Genomic DNA, 25940 nt, shown 5'->3' on the forward strand with positions numbered 1-25940 from the left:
TTACATGCCTTTGAATGCACGTAAGAGCTTTTGATCCTACGCGTGAACTCTGTGCGGTCTTGTCGATAATTTCGCGTATAGACACAGTCTCGGAATAAAAAATAAATACAATTTGCTATTTGCTTTTATAAAGATTTCAGTTTATTTTAAAGTCTAAACATATACATTACTTAACCTGCTAAAGACTATATAGAAAATAATATGCAACAGTAGGTCACCTAATATTTTAATAATTATTTAATTTATGTATACTTTTATATTACTCAACCAAAATTAAAAGGTAAAAAGGCTACATATCTTTAACGTATTCAACCTCGATTACTTATTAAGAAATATATTTGTCAAAAGGGCAAGTGAATCAGCGTAATTTAAAACGTCAGAGGACGATATCCTTCGTCTTATTTTAAGATAAAAGTACACGTAAGATTTAAAATTATGAGATGAAATTAATTGTATTTATTTTTATTGTTATATATAAAAACAAAATATAGAATAAGTTTCTTGATTATTAATTATCTACACAAAAGTATTCCATATAATTAATCATAAATTAGCATATTTTATGGGACACGAAAGACATTCTAGTAAAGTGAACACAAAACAGTCACCGAATCACCACCATTACATCATGTAGAAATATTTTTGACGGTCAACAACCGTTCGGTGGCGGTCGACGTGCCCATTTTCAATAATACTTTCACTTTTTCTCACTTACCCTATTCGTATAAATTAAACAAAAATGGGGCAAACAGCGCCATCTGGTAAAACATTAATGATAACAAAAACAAATATCGGTTAGACTGCCATCTAGTGCAAAAAAGTATGTTTTATATTTTGAACGCCATCTTTTATCGAATAGTATGCTTAAGCATAAAATTAATATAATGGAATATATTACTGATTTCATGAACGTATTGTAAATGAAAAAATACTTAATATCGTTAAAAAAACTTCTACACATCTGAATGCATTTATGGAGAAAAAGTTTTTTATGTTTCAAAAATAATTTATAATCCTAAAAATATTTAATATTCATAAGTCTATTAAAAAAACTATATAAATGATCAATGTGTATACATATCAGAACATTATGATCTTAATTTAAAAAGATTTGAAGTGTTTATTGCTTCTTATATTAACGATAATATGAGAAATTATATTCTTCAATTTAAGAAATCGTTTTCATAATGGTAATGATTATGCTATGTGTAACTAAATTTCAGTAAAACGCAATAAGTCAGGATGGCCGAGCGGTCTAAGGCGCTGCGTTCAGGTCGCAGTCCACTTCTGTGGGCGTGGGTTCGAATCCCACTTCTGACAAATCTTTTTGCGACTAAATCATTTTTCCTACTAAAATAATATTTTTTATATTACATACTTAAATATTTCTTTATTACTATAAATGTGTGATTTTAAGCAATAATGGCCAATTCCAATTCTCTTACACACTTCTGACACGGAATATTTAAGTAAACGTTAATGAATTAAATTGTAAATAATTTTGTTAAATTATTTACCAAAACTTTTTATGCGATTTAGAAAGTAAGTATGCTGGAGTTATATATGTAGTAAGTTTTCGTAATTGCCGTTGACATTATCATCATATTTTATTTACTTAAAGCATTTAATGTAATTTAATTAAGTAAGTTTATCGTACCTCTAATGAGATGCAAACAAAAAAATTGAGAAGTTAAATAATGTATTTTTCCATCGCATGCTCTCAAAATAGAGCTAGATCTAAAAATAATCTTAAAAAAACTATTGGATAAATCGAAAAGTCGTAGCTGCAAGTTACGGCATATTGAGCCTAATTTTTGGTAAGATTGTATTTTCTTGACCTTATTTAAAAATTAAGAAATTTTAATGTATATAAAGTCAATTTTTTTATATAGATTGTTATTAATTTAGATATCCTTCATATCTCGTACCAATGCAATGATATATTAGGATGATAATAATATTTGACACACCTTATTAAAATAATTTTGTAGTAACGATCAATTCAATTCAATTTATAGCGTGTTTATAGTGCTACAATGACATTTCATTTTCCAATAGATTTGTCATTTAAAACTGCAACTTAAGTCTCAAACTGACAAGTGCTGAACGACTAATTTGTCTACAAGTTAGTACTTTGTAGTTGAACATAGTTTGTCGAACTTTTGAAGGTTGTATCTGTCAATTTAAGGTTATTCCAAAATATTGTAATTATGACGACGGTAAAAGTTGCAAATGAACAAGAATTAATCAAAAAGTTATCTTCGTATGTAGAAAAAATTTCAAACGATTCTATCAACAACCGGGGAAAATTTTTCGTCGGTCTTTCCGGTAAAGCTTACCAAAATATTTTATTTCATTATTAAAGTTTCCCTGATAACATTTTGAATGATATTATAATTAACAAATTCCCATTCTAAATTTTAAAAAATTTACATTTCATCCTATGTTGAAAAAAAAAGAGAATTTGGCACTTCTTAAATGCAACAGGACAATAAGTTCCAATTAGAAACTGACTAAATAAATTAGCAGAACATTTAATTTTTCATACATTGTTCTTATATTATTATATACTTATGCTAATTCGTGTAATTTCTACTACTCAGGAGGATCAGTGGTGAAATATCTGTGTGAAGGATTACCAGGTATTAACACAGATTGGTCAAAATGGGTATTGGCCTTTTGTGACGAGAGAGTTGTACCAGAAGACAGCGAGGATTCAACTTTTGGCACATATAATAGACAATTAATACCTAAAACTGAATTAACGAAAGATCAATTCATTGTTATTAAGCAAGGGGTTACTGGTGAGTTTCTTAAAAATATAGGAATAAAATAAATGTTGGGATACTGTTATCGTACTTATCTATTCATATTTTATCAAAATTATCATACAAACACCATTCCATTGTTCATTGTCCATGTTCCATTAGTCTAATTTTAATGGGACGGCTCTGTGATGAGACCAGAGAGAGCTCAAGTATATTTCAATTGCAAAACCCTTATAACTGTAGCCATAACCAGAGGTTTGAAGATGATATATTGAAGAGTTGATAAATTGCCGCTCTGGAAATAATTAACCACATACACAAAAGATATTTAAAAACTCACCCTTCACATGGAAAAATACCTATACAAACTTAATGTTTAGGAGTTAAATAACTGTTAAATGGGAAGCTAAACTATTACCTCAGTACATTTTTAAAAATACTCTGCATATTACAAAAGTAGTATAAGTAGTAAACGTAATATGTATTTCTTTACAGCTGAAGAAGCAGCCAAGGATTATACTGAGAAATTGACAGCATCTTTTAAAAGTAACAATTTCAAATTTGACCTCTTGTTATTGGGCATGGGGCCAGACGGCCACACATGTTCACTTTTCCCAGGTCATCCTTTACTTGAAGAGACTGCGTTAAAAATTGCACCAATAACTGATTCACCAAAACCACCACCGAGCAGAGTGACAATGACATATCCAGTAATTAATAATGCTAGAAACTGCATCTTTGCAATCAGTGGTGCCGGCAAAGCTGAAATGATAAAAGTAAGCAAAATTTTTAAATAAATTATTCAAAAAGAATCATTGAGTACAAGCTTTATTTTTAGTCTTATAGATGGGTAGGCTGGTGAATAGCCCACTCATATCGCTGACTCATATTTGACCCACCAACCTTGATAACTAAGATGTTATGTCCCTTATTTAATTCCTGTAATTACACTGGTTCACTACTAATATATAGTAGTATTCTATTATTGCTGTTTGCCAGTAGAATATACAACTAAACCAAGTAAAATAATAAATGAAATAGTCAACATACAAGTTTCTATTGTTGGTGGTTTTCTTTAATTGAAAAATATAATTTACGATAGTGTCAATAATACCAAAGTTAATTTGCTAACATACTGAGATTTTTTAGATTTTTTTTTTTTTTAATATTAAAAACTATTGTAACCACTTAAATTCATTATAAAATGTAATTTTCTTTTTTCAGCGCATATTAAAAAATAAAGAAGACTTACCTGCAACTAGAGTAAAGCCTGAAGGTTCATTGTATTGGATTGTAGACAATGCTGCAGCAGAATATTTGTAGTATCTTATTTATTTATTAAAAAATAGAAGAAAAAGTAACTTGAAGCAATAATAACAACTAAATTCTTCTGACGATTTTTTGCTGTAATATTGTGATATAAATTTAGTGCCTTGTACTACTGCTTGGATTTTATATGGTTTTTTTTATATTATTTACAATTTGATAGCTACTGTTAAGTATGCATTTATTGTTGGTTTATGTGAAGTACATTCCTGTTTTAATAAAAAATATTTAAGATAGTTCTGTTTATTAATTACCAGAATAATTGTTCTAAGGTAATTTATGTATTGATCGTCTTTCCAATAATATTGTATGTCTAATTGATATATATATATATATATAAAATTGGGGTGAGAATAAAAGACCGCCTAGGAATAATAAGCTAACCCACATGCCTAAGCCGATGCTTGTCAAATGTAGAGAAGCTAGAGTCTTTCATTTATAAAATTCACAAATCCAAGCAGGTATACAGGCAAATATTTTATGGCGTGAATGAGAGGGGATACCTATCGTCCTAGAGACAGAATCGTTGACATGATTTCGTAAGTTTTGAGAGGGGTAATAATAGGCATCACAACAACCAATCAAATCTATTTTGCAGGGTTACATCCCAGTGAAATCTATCGTCTTATCATCACAGTACCAAAGCTACGACTACCATACAACCAAGGGATCGCAGTAATTGCTTAAGTGGTATATTGTATTAAAAGATGTTTGAAAGAGCTTTTGATGAGCCTACTTGAATAAAGATATTTGATAGGATTATAAGGATAAAGGCATCAACAACAGATAAGACTTTTATCAAGCAATGTTACTGCAAAATAATTATCCAAGAGTGAATAAATTACTTGTCCGCATTGTTACAAATATAAATTGAATACTCCCTAACTCTACGTCATGCGTGAAAAGCAAAAATAAGTCGCTATTAACAGTAACTAATAACTACCTTTTTATATATATATATATTTTTCATGGCATAGGTTGGCGGACGTGCGTATGGGCCACCTGAAGGTAAGTGGTCACCGCCGCCCTTACATCGCCAATGCGCCAGCAACCTTGGGAGCTAAGCTGTTATGTCCATTGTGCCTGTAGTTACACTGGCTCACTCACCCTTGAAACCAGAACACAACAATGTTGAGTACTGTTGTTTGACGGTAGAATAATTCATGTGCACACGCTATAATATCAATGAACTCCCCTAAACGATTTTAATTTGAATGAGTCGTTGGGTGACTTCGATTAGATATGATAGATGTCGCTACTATCAGGTATCCAGGATAGTTTTTAAACGAAAAAATAATATTATTACCATGAAGTTGGGTCGGGCAGCTCGTAATATATATATTCTATTCCAATCGAAGGAGGAATGAAAACCCAACTAACTACATCCATTATACCCATTTTAATCTTACCTCCAAAGTTCCGATAACAGTTTAGTCGACGATCGCAATGCCAATTTTTTGGCAAATATCTAATGAATACTTATAGATTATGACAAATGTTGTTTATTTGGCTATGTCCCTTATGGTTGGAATTGATTACAGTTTATTGAGGTCCACGAATACTTACCCCGTTTAAAGTAATAAAAAACACCTCATGTTCCAATATGTGTATTCCCTCATAGTTTCAAATGCCTGCGAGATCATCTCGACATTCTTTCACAATAAAAAAGACCTCGACTATTATAATACGATTGTTACATTACCAACTACAACGTCCATTTATTTATTTTTTTAATAATAATATGTAATTACAAAAAGTATGACAACTAAATACAAAAGTTTCGGCGCGCATAGCGCACCAAACGCTTACATACATATACATATTTTATATATAAAGATAAATGTAGCACTACTGTTAATTTATTTTTAAAAAAAATGTAACCTAACGGAGCGGACTTACGCATAAATGAGACGCATCGGGACGCGGCGGCACGAGAGGCGCGGACACACTGTGAGCGCAGAGGACAGGAACACGAGACGTACAAATTGGCCCCATAGTGTGTGCTCGCCGTAAAAATAACCCGAATAATAGCTAACTAACCTAATCTCGCGTTAAAACGCTGTATTTTCATAATGTTATTACTAAAAAACGCTGCGTCCCGAAGCTTAAATACACTAGGAATTTCAAAAGAAACATTTTATTAACATAGATTACCTTTTCATTCAATTACCTTTCATTTTATTTTACAATATCAGTTACACGTTTAAATAGATACACGTACTGTCTGTTTTATGTAGTAATAATGTATATATAATATATCACGCACATAACAAAATGAAGAGGGCCGGTTGCGTACTCGCCACGCGTCGCGCCGCGCCCACACGAGCACACGCGAGCACACGCGAGCACACGAGAGCACACGCGAGCACACGCAAGCACACGAGAGCACACGCGAGCACACGCGGCATTCGCTTCGCGTTACTTTTACATTTTATTTTAGGAGAGCATTTACAAATCGACACTATACACTATCAATTATTTTACTTTTAAATATTTCCATACAAATTGACACATTAGAAACGCGCAGGAAGGCCGCGGGAGTCACCTCGACGAGTCGATCGTCTAGAAGCGATCGGATACGTGTGAGCGCGTAATTCGAAGCTTAAAATCTGCAAATATATATCAACAAGTGTTTCTCGTGTGCACGCGACGACAACGCAACAAATGACATGATTAAACGTTACACATGACAGTGCGCGTACGCCGGCGACGCGTCCCGGGTCCGGCGTCTCCGGAGCGGCCGGCGCGTCCGGAGAGACCGGCGCGGCCGGCGTGTCCGGAGTGCGTGAGTCGGGAGGGGAGCGGTCGCCTTCTATGTACACGTGTTTATCTTGTGTATTGAGAGCCTGTAGAGCAAAAGTAATGATTAAGTTGTAATTTTACCACAGCGATTCCTTTCCCAAGCGATGTTATGAAACCTACCAGGTGAGCTAGTTGGGCGCCCAGTAGGACTGCGAGTAGGTGGGCTTGCTGGCGGCCGGCTTGGCGGCGCCCGAGCGGCCCGCCGACGCGCTCTCCTGCAACAACACGACGCCGTTACGACGGTTCGTCCCTAATGGATTCGTTTCCTTTAGATGCCCCGGCACGCATCTTGAATATTTTTCGGTGTGGTGGGGGGAAGTGTTCGCCCGTGTGGCCGATTCCAATGGCAGAGGTTAAGATATCAAACGACTCGGACCTTGAATTGACAAGACTTTATTGGTCGAAATTTAAAATGACACTATTTAATTAATTTAATTAGAATAGTAATGTATAAATAAAGATATATTAATCAAGAACCGTTTCATTGCATATGCAGAGATAAAGATAAATACATAGAATGTACCATTAAAACAATCGCGCAATGAACAAACAAAACTAAAAAAAAAAGGATCACTGAAGTCAGTTCAAGATGTTTGCCGGTTTCTACACATATGTACATATATCATTCCACGCATATGTATAATTATTATTACCTAAACGACAACATTACCTACGCACAGATTACATATTTACCAGTAGAATAATAATTTCGCAACCAGTCTCCTACAAACAGTACATCAATATAGTTTACGAGCTATTACGACAGAGGCATTTCACATAAATAGGAGTTATATAGCGCTACGACAGAGACTTATATATTTTTTAGACAACGCAAGTATAACACATAAGCTGAAACGATTTTTACAACAGCAACATCCGAATCCGTTTATATATACATATATACATATGGATTATTGGGTATATAAGTGTTACATACTATTATTATTAAATATATTAAACCTTATTTTTGATGCTTAAACATCTTACGTTGGCACTCAGTACACAGTAAGAAGCGTAAGACTAGTTTACACGTCAATCCTCGCAAGTTAAGTTGCAATAAAAACTTTTTTTAAATGCTTGAATAAATGATATCTATAAATAAAAAATAAATATCAGACACAAGAGTAAGCGGGAAGCAGATTATTAGTAAATTACATAGTATACAAGATATATCAGCCAACAGACTGTTCCAATAGAAGTTGCAAGAAACAAAAAATATTAAAATAATTTTAAAAAAAAACTTGGCTGTATATCCACCAGCATTTGCTTTTACAAATTCATTGTGATAAATAAATAAAAACAAAGACATTATTTTTTCCTTCCGATTGGAAAAAGTAATCATTTAAAAACTCTTACAATAATTGCTTTAAATAATTTTAACAACTTCTACTGAAATGGACTATACATAATATAACAACTACACGATCATAATATCTGAGCACCTTGCTGGAATAAGAACCACTCTCGTTTCCCCCTTCACCATTCGTACTCGCCCTAATTTTCAACCTTTGAAGCTCAGTTTCTGAACTTTCCATATAAATTGTCAGTAGTGCAGGTTCAATAAAGCTGTATAATAAAAAGGGCGTCGGCTGTATAAAAACTTTGAAATCCATTTAATCCGTAAATGTTCTACTAGATGGTTTTTGACTAAAACCAGTCAGCATTAGATTTAATCTGTTTATTTCTTTATTAATAGTAGCTTGATTAGTAATTATATTTTTTCGAATGTAAAATTGGGCAAAATAAAATTATAGCTATAAATTACGACAACTGATGTATCTTATATATATTTCTCTGTGATGTTTTTTAATATTATAATAATATGAAACTTAAAATTTCTATTGGTGATTGTTTTTCACACCGTACCGGTAAGTCCCCGAACGCCAAGCAGTATGAACTCATCGACGGCGGGTGCTCGGATATTGTGACCGGGTCGTGTATATATATAGATATAGATATATATTTCATGCAATATAGGAAAAAGGCGGGTAACACGAACATATAATAAGACAACACACAGTGCACGGACAGACATCGCAAAATAAACATATATTTATAACTTACCCGCCTATTATGACTACTGTTCACCCGACCATCCATCTACAAACGAAAGCAAACTCTAAGAATATAACAAATTAAAAAAAACTCCTTCTCTATGTAAAAATCCCATGCAATGTATTATAAATAAAAAAGTGTTTTTCAAACGCTAGCTCGATGCTTCTTCATGTTTTGAGGCTATGTAATTACAAGCGTAAAAACTGTAATGAAATAGTTGAAGTTTAAATGTGGTTATATCATTTATAATGGAAAACATGTCAAACTATTTATTAATTTTTTTATTTTTGAATATTTTTTTCTCAATATATCACGTGTTTTTTTCCTTTTTTTTTGCATTGACACCCAATCCTTATATACATATCTTTTTTTAATTTAAGTTAACTCATAAAGTAGTTACTTAAAGTCAATTTCAAATTTCCCCTATCACAAACAACGGCCAAAGCAATTTATTTAAATATGTTAAAATTAAGGTTGTTGAAATTATAAATGACCTAATTTCTCTATTAAATAGCATATTCACCAAAAGTTCAATGTCTATATTGAAACCTGACAGATGGAAGCATGACATCTGGTGGCACAAATAGAAAGTATTTTCAAAAATAGTTACTAATATATCTGACCGTGCAAAAACAAAATCAATATATACTTTATTCAATTAGGCTTTTACAAGCACTTTTGATCATCGTCATCGACGGTACGGACTATATTAAGTGAAGCTGTATGTAGATTCTACCGAGAAGAATCGGGAAGTAACGTAATTAGCCGGTAAGGAAAGACTGGGTACTTAAATTTGTAATGATAACCCTCAATGCTAATTACCCAGACTGGCTAAGCCAAGTTAGACTCCTTAATTACTATCAGAAAAATCAGAAGTAATAAAAATCTGCAGTCCTCATTAAAAATAATTTCTCGCCGACTCAATTTTATACTTAGTGATATAGGCAGGTCGGATTGGTGACAAAATAGTATTATACAGTGTTTTATTGCTGTTTTTACAGCTGATACTAATTGAAGTCCACATATTATAAAATAGTATGAGTATATGTTTTACAGGTAAAATCCGGCCTATCAGCCTCGGTAGTTTGTGTTTTCAATGAAACTGTAACTATATATCCGCTGTTTTTAAGATCTGCCCATATGTCAGATCTCAATACGAGCAACTTGCAAGCGCATTAGCGTTTGAACATGAGGTAAAAGTTAAATAACTTATTAGGCTTGTCAATGTGGATTTACTAATGCTCTAAGCATAGAATATTAATGTCCATGTCAGTGTCTGTGTAATGCGATGGAAGTAGACAGTGTACATGTGTTGCTATTAGTATAATATATATTAGTGTAAGTCTCATGCAGTCTTATCTTCATCACCCAATATACGTACTGTTGTATGTGTTTGCGTGTGTAATAGCTGTTAGGTAATGGTGCTGTCTAAGTGTGTCGCGGCGCGGATGGCGGCGGTGGCGGTGGTACCTGGTGCTGCTGCGGCGCGTGGTGGTGCGGGTGGTGGTGGGGCGGCGCGGGGATGTACAGGTGCGAGCCGGCGCCGAAGGGGGGCGGGGTGCCGCTGTGGAAGCCGGCCTTCTCGTAGCTCTGCAAGACACGGCGGGACGAGTGAGTGGCGTCATGTCGAATATGACGTAGTGACGGTATTGTTTGGAAAGACTACTTCAGCAAATGCCGTAGTTTCTTACAGTAGTCGAAAAATCATATCATATTGAAGGAATTTAAGTTAATTATCTCATGCTTCACCAATCTGATTCTGTATACGTACGTCAAACGTATATATATATTGGTGTTAATCTACAATTTGTATGGATGATTTAATGAAATCGTGTACTCACATTGACCTTGTTGAGCGCGACATGCGCTTTCCCGTACATGGCGCTGGTCAACTCCGCAGTCGCTCCGGCGGCTGACTTGCTAGCGCTCCCAGTGTAGGGACCACCTGATGGACGGTTACTTATGTAATTAGTTATGGAATTATATATATCATTTTCTTATTATATTCTTTTCACAATTTAAAATTACAATCCATTTGAAACGTTACCACTAATTGATCATTATTTAAGTAAAAAAAATCTCATACCCACTGAATTGAGAGCAAGATAAATTCTACTACTATAAATTCACAATTTAAATAAAATAAAGTTTCTTTACTATCGCAAGAATTGTCTAGAAGGTTATAAGAACGTCTAAACAATCAGTTAGTATGTCATCAACAAGCGCGATGTGCTCACCAGGTTTGTAAGTGTCTTGCGCGTCGTAGGGCGGCTGCTGCTGTTGCGAGTACGCCGACACTTTACCACCGCCGGACACACCCACTCCTCCAACTCCTCCCACTCCACCGACTCCTCCCACTCCACCTACACCACCTACGCTCGAACCACCGCCGTACTGAAATTCGATGTATATATGAGTTGGGTACGAACATAACATTAAACTCAATAACATAACTCTGTCGATAGTGAAACTCACCGTGGGATAGACACCATATTGGTACGTTGTAGGTGGTGGTTGGTAGAAGTATGCATAGCCTGGTGGTAACGCGGCAGGGACCTGCAGTTTATGTTTAATGTCAGAAAAGATTCTATTACTCCATTTTATCACGATTATAATAGCAAATATTTATGATCATTTGAATTTTATTGTTCGATTAGAAGTTTAAATTTGTCTCACCTGTTGAGGCGACGCTGCGTCCGTTCTGCCGAACCTCTCGCCAGCCCCTAATCCGAATGTGCCTTCCCTCGCGCCGTAACCAACTTCATAGTATCCACCCTGCAAATAATCCTTCCAATAAATATTAAGATATATACATTATAAAAATGTTTAACGAAATACAGCAACTATAAGCAAGATACATTTATGAATTATGGTTTTGATAAAAATTTTAAGCTACATGGCCCAGTATGACCTTTATCGATTATTATCTGCAAAGGTATAAGTATCACTTTGATGACTTATTGTGACACAAATATCAATTTCGTAATTTGAAATTTGATGAATAGAGATTAGACTTGTTAGATTTTATGTACCTGACACTACGTGTAAATATAATTTATATATAAATAACTAGTGCCCTCACCATGTGATGCGGCAGGCCACTCCTCATGAGCTGCTCGTCGTAGGCGTAGGCGCCGCCGTAGAGCGCGCCGCCCGCGTAGCCGGCCGCGCCCGTAGCGCCCGCGCCGACGCCCGTGGCGCCCGCCGTGCTGCCCGCCGACGACACGGCGCCCGAGTTCACCGCGCCGCTCACCGTCGTCGTCGTGACTTTGGCCGTGGACGTCTGCGTGGTGGACGTGCTCGTCAGGCTGTTGCTGGACGCCACCGAGCTGTCGTACTGCGGCTGCGCGTCCTTGTGGTGCTTGGGCGGGTGGTGGTAGGGCGCGGGGTGCGCGGAGTACGGCGCCGCCGTGTACAGCGCGCTGCCGCCGTACGCCGCCGACACGCCCGACACCGCCGACGACGCGGGCGTTTGCTGCGATACGAGCGGCGTTAGTGTGGCGGGGTGGCGGTCCAAACAGGACATTTACAAGCTTTTATTTCATTTATATTGAGACTATTATTCCACGGATCTGAACATGTTCTGGGAACAAGTCTCAAATTCGTTATTTGGAACAGAAAGTTCAAGAAAATTCATTAGCCGCAATGTTCAATTATTCGTCTAACCTGGTACGAGTTGATGATGGGCTGGTACTGTGTGAGCGTGACGCTGGAGGGGTATGCACTCGCCAGGGACGCACCCGTCAGCGAGGCGTTAGTGGAATTCACCTTTATTAAACAATATACAGAGTAAGATTATCTTAACTGCTTTTATTATCACTAGATATTTTTCTTCTATAATTATGTTCGCAAATTATAAGTATCGCTTAAAATGTATGACTTTCAAAGCATCGCCCGACCAAGTAAATTTGATAGAACGACACATAAAGCCGGGTTATCTAGCTCGGGTTTTACACCGATGTCGACAAAAAAAAGTCGAATCGCTCTAGCTCCGCGCGTTAGCTATACTGTTTTATTTCTATTACAAAAATAGTAAAAATAAAATATTATAATTAACAATAAAATAAAATCAAAAGTCGATACATATCAGGTTCCATGTATGCAATACAACTGGCTAAAAAATAACCATTAATATTGGACCAAATAAACATTATCTTTGAGACCAATAATTTACAAGTGAATTCAACTCTTTTTCTATATATACGAGAATAAATAAATATCTGCATTTATTTTTAATAAGATTTAATTCAAATTTGGGAATATGAAAATTGTACCAAATTGTTCTACAGCACACGGATCAGACATAGGTTAAATGACACTGACCCTGTGTCAGTAAGTGGTTCAAATTTAGTATATTTCAAATACCTTATTTTATTTTATATTACGTAACATATAACTGCAAGTATATAATACCTGTTGCGCGTAAACATTAGCTCCGTACACGGGCGGATGATGCGACACTGCATGATGGGCGTACACGTTTTGCTGTCCCACCGTCTGCAGGAAATCATTGTTGGTTTATATCATCAGCTGTATTCCGAAATCGTTTGCTAACAAGTTTACGAAATTTGGTTGACGATTTTATAATATGATCATCCCATTGATGGAAACTTAAAAATTATTCTCATTTGATTTACTTTTATTTACTTCAACGTTGAAATATTCGAACGAAGAATAAATTTATCGGTACTTTGGGAGGTTTCTCTAAAAGGAAGAATTGTGTTCACCTTAGGCCTGTGGTGCGCGTAGTGGTGGTGCGGCTGCGGCGGGGCTGTGTCCGCCGCACTCGCCGCGCCCGACACGCCCAGTTGCTTCATCGACGCCGACAGCTTGTCTAGGGCTGCAACGCAACGTTCCTTGTATACTAAATGGAGCTTATGATCGTCTTTATACTACATTATATATTTATATTACATAAAAATATTTGTATGAGGTTTGATTTTAAGGCCGTTTGTATCACCAGGAAAATTGACACCTGTATTTTTCATGGAGATGTATTTATGAATACCCTCTCAGTCCCTTTCTATTCTTTAGAAATAATCGATCAACCATCGATCGAGTTTGTACTACAATGTAGTACAATAAAATCATAGACAAAATGAATGTACGGAGGTCGCACTTGTTGCCATAGCTGTACTATATCGTCGTTTCGTAATTAAACAGAGATGTGTACAACGCATATGACTTAACTAGTCCTTTCGCGCTGATGACGTTGTAGACGCAACGGTATCAAATATGCTATCGGTACCAAGTGCAGAGTACTCGCGTGGGGCGCAGGAGGGCGTCGCACTTCAGAGAGGTGTTTAGTTAAGTCGCACGTATTGTATGATCCTGTATAATATCAAAATATATTTACATGTACTGTTTGTGACTGCAGATTCTGTCGTGACGGGTTGACTCACGGGCGTCGTTTCTGCTACCGATAAGCTTTCACTTAGCTGTTGAACAAGATTCTGTATTTATATTCAAATAAATAATGTTTATAATGTCGTATTACGTACAAGAAATAAATATTTATTTTAAACTAATAAAAATAATTTAATACTTGTATATAAACATATAACATTATAAATGTCTTCTTGTGTCTTCTTCATTATTTTTATACGTTTTTAACATTATTTGTTATTATTATTGTGTAATCGTACTCACCATACTGTTTGTGTTGGGGTAACTGTTGCTAGGTGCCTCTGTCGTCGTTTCGTGACTCGATGACACTGGCTGTGTTTCTGCTTGTGTTACCTGCTACGTTTATAAAAGAGTTATTATATGAGGTCATAAAAAAATATAGATGTATTTTCAAAGATAGGTAATATATAATATAGAGAATAACAAGAGAATAAGAAATGCTCGCAATAGTCAAACCGGAATATTTAATCATAATAAAGTTCACAAGATTTTTCGGTACGTACGTAGAGTATGCCAATAGAGGAAAAATTCCGAGAAGTAATTATGTTACAAACATAAGCATTTTTAAACGAGAAGCGGGTCAACGCACCTTGGGCGGCGCAGGCGGCGCGGCGGGCGGCGCGGGCGCGGGCGCGGGCGGCGCGGGCGGCGCGGCGTGCGGGCTGGCGGCGGGCGCGTCGTGCAGCGCGTCCGACTCCAGCGCGCCGAACTGCACGTCCAGGAACATGCCGCCGCCGCTCTCCGGCCCGCCCGGCATCTCCACCGCCGACGACGGGATCTGCGGTCGCGTGACGCGTGACTCGTATACGGCGTGTTCATATTTATGCCAATAGAACGGTTACTTTATTCCGTTGTTAGATAATTGTCTTAAGATATTATTTTAAGTATATCGTCATTCAAAATATTAATTGAGTTCTTGGATGAATGGTTCGTCTCTTTCGTCGTCTACCGGCGTGTGCCCGGCAGCGCGATAACGTCAATAGTCGAAACTTTCGATTCTAACCTTAGATGGCGGCGGTACTCGCACTCGCTGCGTCTTGCGCTGTGTGGACATGTCGCCGTACACGCCGTAGTTACTCGTGTAAACACCTGAAATAATACAACTTATTAACTTCGATGGACAATACATTTCATACTAATATAGACATTAATTTACTCCAGTAATCAGCATTGAATACTTTATATCATTTTTGGTAGTAGGTAGTAGTTTTTTCTAGAATGTATCTTAGACAAAAAAAAATGCAATTGTAAACATGATTCCAAAAAAAATTGATAAGGATTAACACAATTGAATTATATTGCATTATAAAAAGTAAGAGATCTTCAAAAAGTATCATGAAATAGTGACAAATATTTGAACGCTCGTGGGAAAATAAGAACGTAAGTCGATAGATTGACAAAATAATGAACTCTAGAATATGTATCTTAAGTCTACCGTCTGACAATACACATGTCCAGCAATATGGGTATGGACTATGTACACTTGTACTCACTGGCGTCGTGCCTCTGCGCCTGCTGCGTGAGCTGCGACAAGTACTGCGACTGCGCCGCGCTGAGGCTGCCAGACATACCCATCGGCTGGAAACACAAAAATATTAACATGTAGATTACATTTTTTTAATATAATAGGCGTCAAGTATTGCAGTTCAAGCAATTCAACACAAAGCAAACTACATAATTTCCGTAATACTTTTGAATACATTGGAGCCATTAATAATAATCTACTAAGCTACGATGGGTGTCGAGGACTGTGTTTGCAAAGCGTAGTCGCAGTGGAGTACCGAGCGACATACCTGGTGGTGCTGCGCGTGGTAGGAGTCGGGCTCGCTCTTGGGCGGCGGCGCGCTGCTAGCGCTCAATTGCTGCACACATATATATTTTTAATTTTATATTTCTAATTTATGAGTTTGGCGACGAGTCTTATCGCCTCTGCTACTAACTAACATTTTAATAAATATTTAAATAATATATATCAGACATTACTTGAAAAAGTTGCTACTGAGAGGGGCTCGTTGATTTCTCTTTCTTTTAAATAAAGATTTATGTAAATCTTAAAGATGGATAGTTGCAATTATAGTACAATTTATTAATAACTTTTTCCTTTTTCAAATTTCTATTACTTAAATCGTTGAGTCGTGTGTGTTTAGTAGTTTTGGACACACAAATTTAATCAATATAAGACAGAGTCCTGAAAGATACCGAGTAAAACTGAATGAATGGAGAAGGGTTCTCTCACAGTTTTGGTTCTGTCCACTCAAGGATACATCACAAAACCCTCCGTTTCCTACGATATAATTCCATAGTAGGACCCCTAATTAATGACTTGATATGATTTGCAACATTTGTTGGACTATTTAAGTATTTAAATTCACTGTATAGTGATTTTTGTAAGTGTTATCTCATTATGCACGATACGCGCGCTACGCTCACACAGTCGTCCGAAAAAGTAGACTTTTATTTCTGACCAACCTCCGACGTGGCTTATGTTAAACGAATATACATTAATAATCTTACCGGGATGTGCTGCTGTGTGTTGTGGTACGTGTAAGTTGGGATGTGTGCCTCCCGCGGCCCGTTCGTCTCGGCAGGACACTCCCAGTCCTCCTGCAACAATATTATATTAACTTAACTAATACTTAACTATTATTGAGTCAGCAAATTTATTACATGTAAATATTATTACAAGAATTGTAGCTTTAGTAATATTACGAGATATTTAAATAAACGCATGGTAAGATACGCAGCGTGAATTGTGTGACAAATTAGCAGAGTACGGGCGAATATTTATGTCTCGCTGATTAAAAAATATTATTAAATTAAACCTTATTTTACCATACAGAAGTCAGGACAGTTAGCTAACATGCAATATTTGTGTAAATTTTTCACTAAATATCACAATCACTTAAATAATCAAAAACTAGTCGCCGCTCAATGTTCAAAATTACTCTCAATGAATTGCTAATAAAAAAGAGACTTGTCATTCATAGAAGTATTTGAGCAATTAATTAAACCTAAAAAAATATTATACGAGAGAAATGAACTGTCTAACAAGGAGAGGGAGATTAATGTAAGAGACTGACGTAATTGAGATAACAGTAAGCAAATTCTGAGTATGTACTCTCTATTCCAATGGAAGTAGGAATTTGGTAATAACTCAGCTATATTGTGCACTACTGAGAGTTTATGATTAATAAATCTTTATTTATAATACAACACTATTACACTTAACTAGTTATATCCACTATATTTATTTTATTCCAAAATTCCGATAACAGTTTGTTTGGAATAGAGTATATGTATATGGTAACGACTTACTGTGGCGGGCGGCTGTGCAGCCGTGCCGTCCGCATCGCTGCCAGCGCTCTGCGTGTTCACGCTCGGCGTGAACACCTGCGACACGATATATAACATATTTTGAAAAAATTGAGTCAAATCATTTTGTAACTTCAATAAATAAATCACATGCTATTCGTAAATTTTTGAATACGTTTTTACTATTTTTAGTACCTTAGTGTCTGAAAGAGAGCCAGACCATTCCTCATTGTCCCAGTCTTCTGTGGTAGGAAATGAGTCGAGGTTGCCACCTGAAAATAATTGATTCGGTAAAATTAATCTAGTCGTAATAAAACATACGTTTTTATTCGCCGACGACAAATTTATTTTTTTCAAAACTTGGGTTACTTTCTATTTAAAATATTTAACTGACGTGTGGATGGTGGCTGAGATGAATAAGTTCGAAAAAAATATATGCGAGTAAAGCAAAGCAAGCCAACAAAATACATAGTGAATAGCATTCGCCGTATTTCGTTCATTCGCCTCATATCTAGCCACCAGACTACCAAGACGGGAGATTAACTTAATAAGTTTTACGACTTAGTAACTTAGTAAAAAAAAAATCAATCAAGAACATAATCAGTACGTCTCCGTTATTTATTGAATAAAAATATACCGACCGGTGTCGGGCGCGTGCGGCCAGTCGGCGTCGTTGCGCGGCGCGTGCGCGCGGGCCGGCGCCCCCCGCCGCGCGCCCCGCCCCGCGCCGCGCCCGCCGCGCGCGCCGCCCCGCCCGCGCCCCGCGCCGCGCCCGCGCGCCGCCCCGCCCTCGCCCTCGCCGCGTCCTGCACGATGACGACTTTGATCAGACTATTGGACGAACTGTATTATTTTACCTTTGAGACTTTCGGGGAAGTGACCCGATGGAAAGTCCCTGAAAATGATTGTGTAAAATGTATAATATTTAAAATGCAAAAAACATGGCTCTTCGTTTTAGTATAAATTCTGATTATAATATTATAAAGAAATGAGTAGCTGCTTCCTGCTGAACCGGCGATGCTCATGGCGGACCATGGCCATGGCCATACAGGAGCAAATTGATTACACACTGATAGTCCGATGTGCCGACTGTTCGACACAACTGGTACTATGTATTTCTTGAAAAAATAGCTTCCGTTTCGTTCGAGCCGGGATTCGAACCCTGGCGCTCGGTATCAGCAGAGGGAGCAGAGGGGGCAGTGAGGCGGGTACGGACGTGTGCGCGGGCCGGAGCGGCTGCGGGCGGCGTCTCGCGGCGCCTCCACGTCTCCGTTGCCGGCGGCGGCGGCCGGCTTTTTCTTCTTTTTCTCGCTGGTTTGCCATTCGCCCTGAACGAACAAAACATATAGATTAATTTAATTCGCATGCAGCCCCAACTACTTTAAAATTATATGTCTGTCAATTTTTCATGGGGAACTTAATGCAGGTGATTCATAAAAAAAATAGGATATGTCATTGTAATCTTTTTTTTCATGTGTCCATCGAATAGAATTTTATTATAGGATTAATTCGATGTTCACGTAGCCTGAGCAATCGAAAATAAACTCGTCGATAGGGCGCTTTTCTGGCTACTATTATATTTATGAGCTACAGTTTATATAGAAAATTAGTGAATCAATAAAACATACCATTTTCAAAGGTATCCAAAACAGCATGGCTTGGTTAAAAGTGCTGGATACAGGGAAAGAGATAAAGTCAGGCCTATATTGTCTCTTTATTTTTATTGCTTATATAGCTGTTCATTTAAAATAATATACAACTTTTTTTGCCTTAATTATAACCTATATATTTACAAAATAAACATACCTGTATCCGCTGACTCTCCTCGTACAGGAGGTTGCAAGCGGCGGCCATGTCGTTGTTGGTGTCATGTAGTGCTGAACAAACCTCCTCTTCGGTACGTCGAGTCATATCCATTAGTTCGGTAACCTTTAACAAATAAATTATCATTTAAATTTATTTATTATTGGTATATTTACTAAAAACTAGTGTAACCATAATGTAGGAGACACGTTTTCTTGCCAAATAACAGAATAACAGACCATAGTTATCGCACTTCTGGGCAAAGGTATCTTCTTCCCTTAACGAGAGTCTTCCTAAATGTGGCAGAATTTTGTCTTACAAATGTAGGTTTTCTCGCAATGTTTTTCTTCACCTTTGAGCACGATATGACTTATAACCACAGTGAAACAACAAAATTAGTATTTTTGTATTCCGGTTTAAAGGGTAGATGAATCCGTGTAATACAGGCACAAGGAGCATAACATCTTAGTTCCCAAGTTTGGCGGCACATTGGTGATATAAGGAATGGTTAATTTTACCATCTGTTTTAAACAAAAACTAATTTTAAAAAATTATGCACATGAAATATCAGTAACGCTTAGCCCATTTGTACTATGTTCTGTTAAAATCCACGTGTGCTATTCACTGGGTTTGAAATTGGTTGGTAATATAGTGATTTCGAATAAGTGATTGTGTATCTTTTGTTTTAAAATTTTCTCAATCAAATATAAGTTTTTTTTTTTCATTAAAATTATTAATGTAATCTATTTTTTCTTTTGTGTTGTCATTAATGTTTACACTATTATCACACTGTTTCTTCTAACATATACAATACAACATAGATATCACAATATGATGCGAGTCGAGTACTTCGGTTTATCTTAATGAGTACACTTATCATAGATTGTCACAGAGTATCATACAGTGAATATGAAAATTCCCTCAGCCGTTTAAATTTTTAATAAATCTCTAATTAAAAAAAAGTCGAAATAGCCGTAGAAATAGTTAGAAAATAGTGTAAAATTATTTTTTTCTATGAACGGTTATCAGGGGAGGATGTCTTATAGGCTCGAGTGGGCTCGGGTCTAGTGGACAACATTTCGGGAAGGGTTTTATTTTAAATCGATCATCGTTTAAAAACTCAAAAATACACCCAAAGAATTCCTTATTATTAGGGCGCCAATATTTTAGATTGTAATACACATGCAACATGATACAAACTTGCTAAGATTAAAAAAACTGCTGCATTGCAATGCAATGTTTATCTCAGTGATTGTGTTTATGTCAGTGGCGAACTAACAGGGGGGCGGAAGCGGCAACGCCCCGGGTCTTCAGTTTTGGGGGGCCCCAAATGCATCCGCGTTCTCCTGATCAAATCCTAAACAAGACTTTAAAAATGTGCTTATCACTTACATAATTTCATCAAGATCAAAACAGACTTTTTACGCGTTACTAATATTCCTCTAACTTGGCTAATCGCGTCCAATAAGCTGGGGGGAATCCCCGTCTTTGTAGAGGGTACTCCTCCAGGAATCTCTATATAAATGAAGTGCAAAGAATTCACTCTTGTATACCTACATTTTCATTCACTGCATTCTATTTACGTCGAAATAAACATTTGCCTCATTTAAAATATACAAAATTTCATAACGTTGATATTTAATAGTTTATTAGTGTGTACTGATATTTTTGTGAACGGATAAGACTTTGTTCAAATTAACATAAACACTTATTTATTCCAAAAATGTAAACTAAATAAAAATCTTGTAAAACTACATTTTTTTAAAAGCTGCAGGGCCTTATTCTGCTTTGCAGTTCCGGGTTTCTGACGGACTTAGACCGCCACTGGTTTATATCATCAATTTGACGAAAATTGACGATTTCCCGTACAAAAATTGTTCAGGCAAAGGACTAGACATCCATTTTATTTTTCTTCTTATATTTCAATCTTGATTCGTCTATATTTCAATACAATTTTGCGATCATTTTCTTAAAGGGGCACCGGTGCATTTACAAAGTCAGGGTATATAAGTGGTACCCCTTAAATTTAACCAAAGACTTCACTTAATTGGGAAATCTAGATGATGTCATGGAGACATTTTGTTATTTATAAAATAAACTTTTTTTTTTTACTAAATTCGATTCCCTTATTATAGCTCAGTTGACTCAGTTGACGTCGGCATGCGTTGCAATGCACTAACCGAAACGACTTATGCGCCAGCAATTTATCTTCAATAATACTATATTAAAAAGTGAAACAAGTTCTTACAAACACCAAAGAAAAATATTAATTTGTGTCTTAATATTATTCAAAATGTCTTATAATGTTTCTTAGGAAAAACTTAAGAGTACAAGAAATATATATAATTAACACTCCATCACTTTCAATGTGCTGTCAACTACAGTGCTACAATAAAAAGTATTGAAGACGTTAGTCTTAAATTTAACCAAATAGTGTTGATAATTCTTGTGTTTTATTTCATAAATAATATTAATACTCAATTTATTGACTAAATTAATCTTAAAAGATTAATTAAATACTTTAATAATTGAGTAAACCCCGATAATAAAAAACTAACACGTCGATTCTCGTTCGTAGTTTGATATAACTAATATATAATGTAAGTTATTTATCCGCATTTATAAACTATTATAAATCTATATGTGTGTAGTCTTATATTATAGCACTATACCAGCAAAAGTATTCAAACTCAAACACCTGTATAAGATCAAACTATTGATTCACGCTGTATAATTAGTCTTGATACTAAACACGAATAATATGTAACGGGTAAACGGCCTCCATTGTATAAAGAACTTTCCCATGTACAATTAGAAATTATAACGATCACTATCACAAACTCACCATTCTTCGTACGTCAGACGGATCTTCGCTTTTGCAGTCGATCATATTTGCCATACGAAGTTGTTCTGTGGTTGCCTGAAACAATTAAACATATCCTAATTTACAACGTGTCGATATACCACGAAATAATATGAATCTCGTATAATTTCTCGATTGAATTTCGAACACTCCCAATTTTATAAACTATACCAAATGCCCAAGAAATATTGTGCACAAGTAAGAATGTAAGCACAGATGCACTCCCTATTCCTATATACTTAATTATCTGATTGGAACAGCAATCCAGCACACGACCGCAGATCCGTAGACTTTCGTACTTGCCGATATTCGGAAGTCGTATCCGGGCCTTTAAAATACTGCCATAATAAGCTAGCCATTAGGCATAAAAGGCAACTCGTGCAAATACGCGTCAACAATATTTAAATATTTTTTTAAGAACAGTGACATTATATTTTAAGAATTCCATATACATATTAAATGTTAATAAATTTGGCAACACCTAAACACAATTATACTAATACATACGTGCATATTCATTATATAAAAAAAATAATTACCTGTGGTTTTGTTTTTTCCTTAGGCTGAGGCTTTTCTGCGGCCTTGCCTTTGTCCTGTTTCCCGTCCTTCTTCGCACCACCCTTGGTGGCGCGCGCACCCAAACTCATCTTTATCTGCTATATTTACAGCCTCTATTTACAAGCAGCTGTAAAGAGAAAAAAAAAAATACATGAAAAAAAAATCATATAACATTTTTTGTAAATTATACTAATATGATAATACTAAATGTTTTTAATTACATACTAAAATTTAAAGAATGGTGTGTGCAGTGGATGTCATAAACTAGATACCGTTTAAATACCATTTGTCTAAAATTTATCTGGTTGGTTCAATGAACAGCAGAACTAAAGGCATACTGCAATGGGCCTGATAAGTGGATGCATAGCCTTATACATATTCAGTTGAAACCTTAACAACAACCCGTTGATTGGCTGAAATACCCTTAGAACTTTATTGGCTCCTATGTACAGCTTGTTTTGATATAATACTTTCCTCAAAATTGGCCAATAAACAAGACCCACGTCAAATTATGCAATTAACAGACTCAGCAGAATTTATTTCTCGGACCCATAAAAGACACATACATGATCTGTTTGAGTGCGCTTAGCATTAAAATTGTTCTATTTTATGCCAATGTTTATACCAAACACATAAAGTGAAATTCTGAGATAGAATTTTGAAGATTCATTATTGTATCAAACAACAACACGAGGTATATATTCAAATCTTTTAACATAGATTAGAATATGGCTTATTAAAATATTTATTATTTTCAGAAAGATCGATAAATCAACAACCTATCATTATCGTTAGTATCGTAGAATACTGCTAATCCAGAATCTGAATGGATAGGAATCCATACACTTAATTAACTTGTAATTTAATATATATATAATCTTTTATAATTATCTTCATTTTTAATTATTTAAGATAATGTTTAGCTTTGTTAATGTTATGAGCTATCTCAGTTCATAAGTCAAAATCCAAAAAAATACATTATGTATCGAAAAAAAATTATTTACGAGTCCAAATATTTATATTTTATGACACAAATACAGCAGATATTAAAGTTAAAATAAACTGGTAATCTAAGAGGAAAATATGTGTTATACTATAATTTTTTTTTAAATATGTGTTAAGAGATTTAGTCAATCCATTTGAATTTATGTACTTGAAACTATTGCTTTTTTTACAAGGCTATGAACAAAATTGTTATTATTTCTAGTGAATAAATAATTTGAAGTGAAATCATATAAAAGATGTACTTAATTAATTATTGTTATACTAAAATGAAAATTATATTAACTATTAAAGTTGAATTGGTGTAACTAAAGTGCATTTAATTGTGTAAATTAAAATTTATTTTATCAAAATATGAATTAAATATAACTAAAACTTATCTAACCAATAAAATATTTAAAAAAAATCTATTATTTAACTCTTCATCCAATGAATAAAACCTAACAGAGTTAAACACAGAACATTAGTAAAAAATATTAATTATTTTACAAACAATTGTTATAAAATTATTTGGACTTCTTCAGCACATCTAAAATGATCTATCTGTATTCTCTCTTTGAAATATTATTATAAATTATATATATATTAATATTGCAAAGATAGAATGATATCTTCACTACTAAAAGAATCAATCAAATCACTTAGTTGGACAAGAGATACTTTAGGAAATGTAATAAAAATATCATTAGAAAACATTGGAAAAACATATTGACTCACTGAATATTGTCTAATATTTAAGTTAATTTTCCAAAGTATATCCTAATTAAAATATTAAATCATACAAAATTTTCAGTTAATGAGATCTTGCAGTAAGCCCAGTATGCAAGTTATAATTCTGATTAGAATATTGATTTATTAAATGGAAGTAAGAATTATCAACACTGATGTATGTTTATTCACTCTAAAATGGTTACCTAAATAGAAAATATACTTGAGAATTGAGTTGAGAACAAACGTAATCAACTAATGTTTAAAAAAAATCGTTTTAATGAATATTTTTTTTTTATATATTTTTTAAATTGAAATAATAATGATATATAATGTATTTTGATTATAATCTCATACTAAACGTTATATAAACAACGAAATCATACATCAAACAGTTAATTGAAAGCTACTTCGCGGAAGGAACCGCCAATCGGTAGGAAAGCGGTAATCGAAAAATAAATAAACAAAACAGTTTGGTGGATAATTGTCTAATTAATGTTTCAAACTTAGGGAAAAATCTTTACACCATGAATATTCACTATAAGCATGCCTAAGTGTGCGAATAAAATAGATTTTTGCGTTACTTTTCGCTGAAATCGGGACAATGATTCATTGTAAGTGGCAAGGGCGATACCAATTTGAATTTCTTTAGTGTGATGAATATTAATCGAACACAATCAATATTAGTGCATTTGCACACTGGCACGTATACGAGAGCTCACGTCATCAATTTCTCAAACTTCCAAAGGAGACGAAATTCAATAGGCGGCACATGTGGGGGACGCCATTCCTGAAGCACCTTTCTTGGTATCAAAATGACAGTCTTTGTTAACGAAATAAACGTGCACGACACCATTTTACACCTTAATTATACACTCATTAACACAGTTTCAAGCCTAGACTTAAAAAATTACCTTAAAGCTATTGTTTTATCCGTAATACAACGCGATTACTAATAAAATTACGAATTTCCATACCTGTGAATGCGCTCTCAAAACGCAAGCTGGTCACGTGACTTACTAGTGGTGAACCATGTTCACAATTACGATTCAAAGAATGGCCAGATTTATTGCCAATTTTTTATTGCATAACAATTGATATGCATTTGATAACACATTTTGGATTTAATTGTTAAAAAGGATACAACAATAAATAAAATATTAATCTTAAGATGATAAAGCTAAAAAATTATCAAAATTAAATTGATATCTATAAAGTTCAACTAAACAAGTTTTATTTGCTCACATTCGATACACACATTTACTCGTACAAATTCAAATAATACTTTTTTTAATACATTTTATTGCTCTAGGCTTTAGATTTTTTTAACTACGTTT

General features: G+C 35.2%; 2 protein-coding genes and 1 non-coding gene across 7 annotated transcripts; 2 read left to right on the plus strand and 1 right to left on the minus strand.

Moving 5' to 3' along the window:
- The first annotated feature begins 1236 nt into the window (after window positions 1–1236).
- Window positions 1237–1320, plus strand: Trnal-cag. Its single transcript has one exon. It is a non-coding gene; the product is annotated as a tRNA-Leu (tRNA).
- Window positions 1321–2086: 766 nt separating this feature from the next.
- Window positions 2087–4330, plus strand: LOC125072722 (6-phosphogluconolactonase). The gene is made up of 4 exons (XM_047683398.1): window positions 2087–2328; window positions 2604–2804; window positions 3264–3544; window positions 3993–4330. Exons 1-4 carry the CDS (start codon window positions 2211–2213, stop codon window positions 4089–4091), a joined length of 699 nt encoding a protein of 232 aa, XP_047539354.1. The 5' UTR covers window positions 2087–2210; the 3' UTR covers window positions 4092–4330.
- Window positions 4331–5685: 1355 nt separating this feature from the next.
- On the minus strand, window positions 5686–25636 carry LOC125072643 (protein lingerer-like). Of its 5 annotated transcripts, none has more exons than XM_047683286.1 (27): window positions 25581–25636; window positions 22875–23020; window positions 22318–22392; window positions 19476–19598; window positions 18886–18997; window positions 18311–18475; window positions 17865–17941; window positions 17673–17747; window positions 16872–16961; window positions 16151–16219; window positions 15851–15935; window positions 15361–15446; window positions 14947–15135; window positions 14601–14693; window positions 14308–14389; window positions 13679–13791; window positions 13365–13448; window positions 12618–12719; window positions 12034–12426; window positions 11628–11726; window positions 11427–11507; window positions 11189–11345; window positions 10793–10896; window positions 10422–10541; window positions 8961–8996; window positions 7017–7111; window positions 5686–6940 (listed from the first exon to the last, which is right to left on the minus strand). In XM_047683286.1, exons 2-26 carry the CDS (start codon window positions 22980–22982, stop codon window positions 7025–7027), a joined length of 2805 nt encoding a protein of 934 aa, XP_047539242.1. In that variant the 5' UTR covers window positions 22983–23020; window positions 25581–25636; the 3' UTR covers window positions 5686–6940; window positions 7017–7024. The 5 variants fall into 5 exon arrangements, with proteins under 5 accessions (XP_047539242.1, XP_047539241.1, XP_047539244.1 ...); XM_047683285.1 differs by having other exon boundaries at window positions 25518–25593; XM_047683288.1 differs by lacking the exon at window positions 25581–25636 and having other exon boundaries at window positions 14601–14690.
- Window positions 25637–25940: the final 304 nt, after the last annotated feature.

This window comes from Vanessa atalanta, chromosome 22 (genome assembly GCF_905147765.1).
Source record: "Vanessa atalanta chromosome 22, ilVanAtal1.2, whole genome shotgun sequence".
NCBI lineage: Eukaryota > Metazoa > Arthropoda > Insecta > Lepidoptera > Nymphalidae > Vanessa > Vanessa atalanta.

What these genes read in the sequence shown, in the direction of transcription:
- LOC125072643 (XM_047683286.1), bottom strand. Translation starts at nt 22,982, where the DNA reads ATGAGTTTGGGTGCGCGCGCCACCAAGGGTGGTGCGAAGAAGGACGGG. An exon ending in ACCACGCGCAGCACCACCAG is followed by an intron (nt 15,936 to 16,150) that starts GTATGTCGCTCG and finishes TTGTGTTTCCAG; the next exon opens with CCGATGGGTATGTCTGGCAG. An exon ending in CTAATGTTTACGCGCAACAG is followed by an intron (nt 12,720 to 13,364) that starts GTATTATATACT and finishes TGTTTAATAAAG; the next exon opens with GTGAATTCCACTAACGCCTC.
- LOC125072722 (XM_047683398.1), top strand. Translation starts at nt 2,211, where the DNA reads ATGACGACGGTAAAAGTTGCAAATGAACAAGAATTAATCAAAAAGTTA. An exon ending in TATTAAGCAAGGGGTTACTG is followed by an intron (nt 2,805 to 3,263) that starts GTGAGTTTCTTA and finishes ATTTCTTTACAG; the next exon opens with CTGAAGAAGCAGCCAAGGAT. An exon ending in GCAAAGCTGAAATGATAAAA is followed by an intron (nt 3,545 to 3,992) that starts GTAAGCAAAATT and finishes TTCTTTTTTCAG; the next exon opens with CGCATATTAAAAAATAAAGA.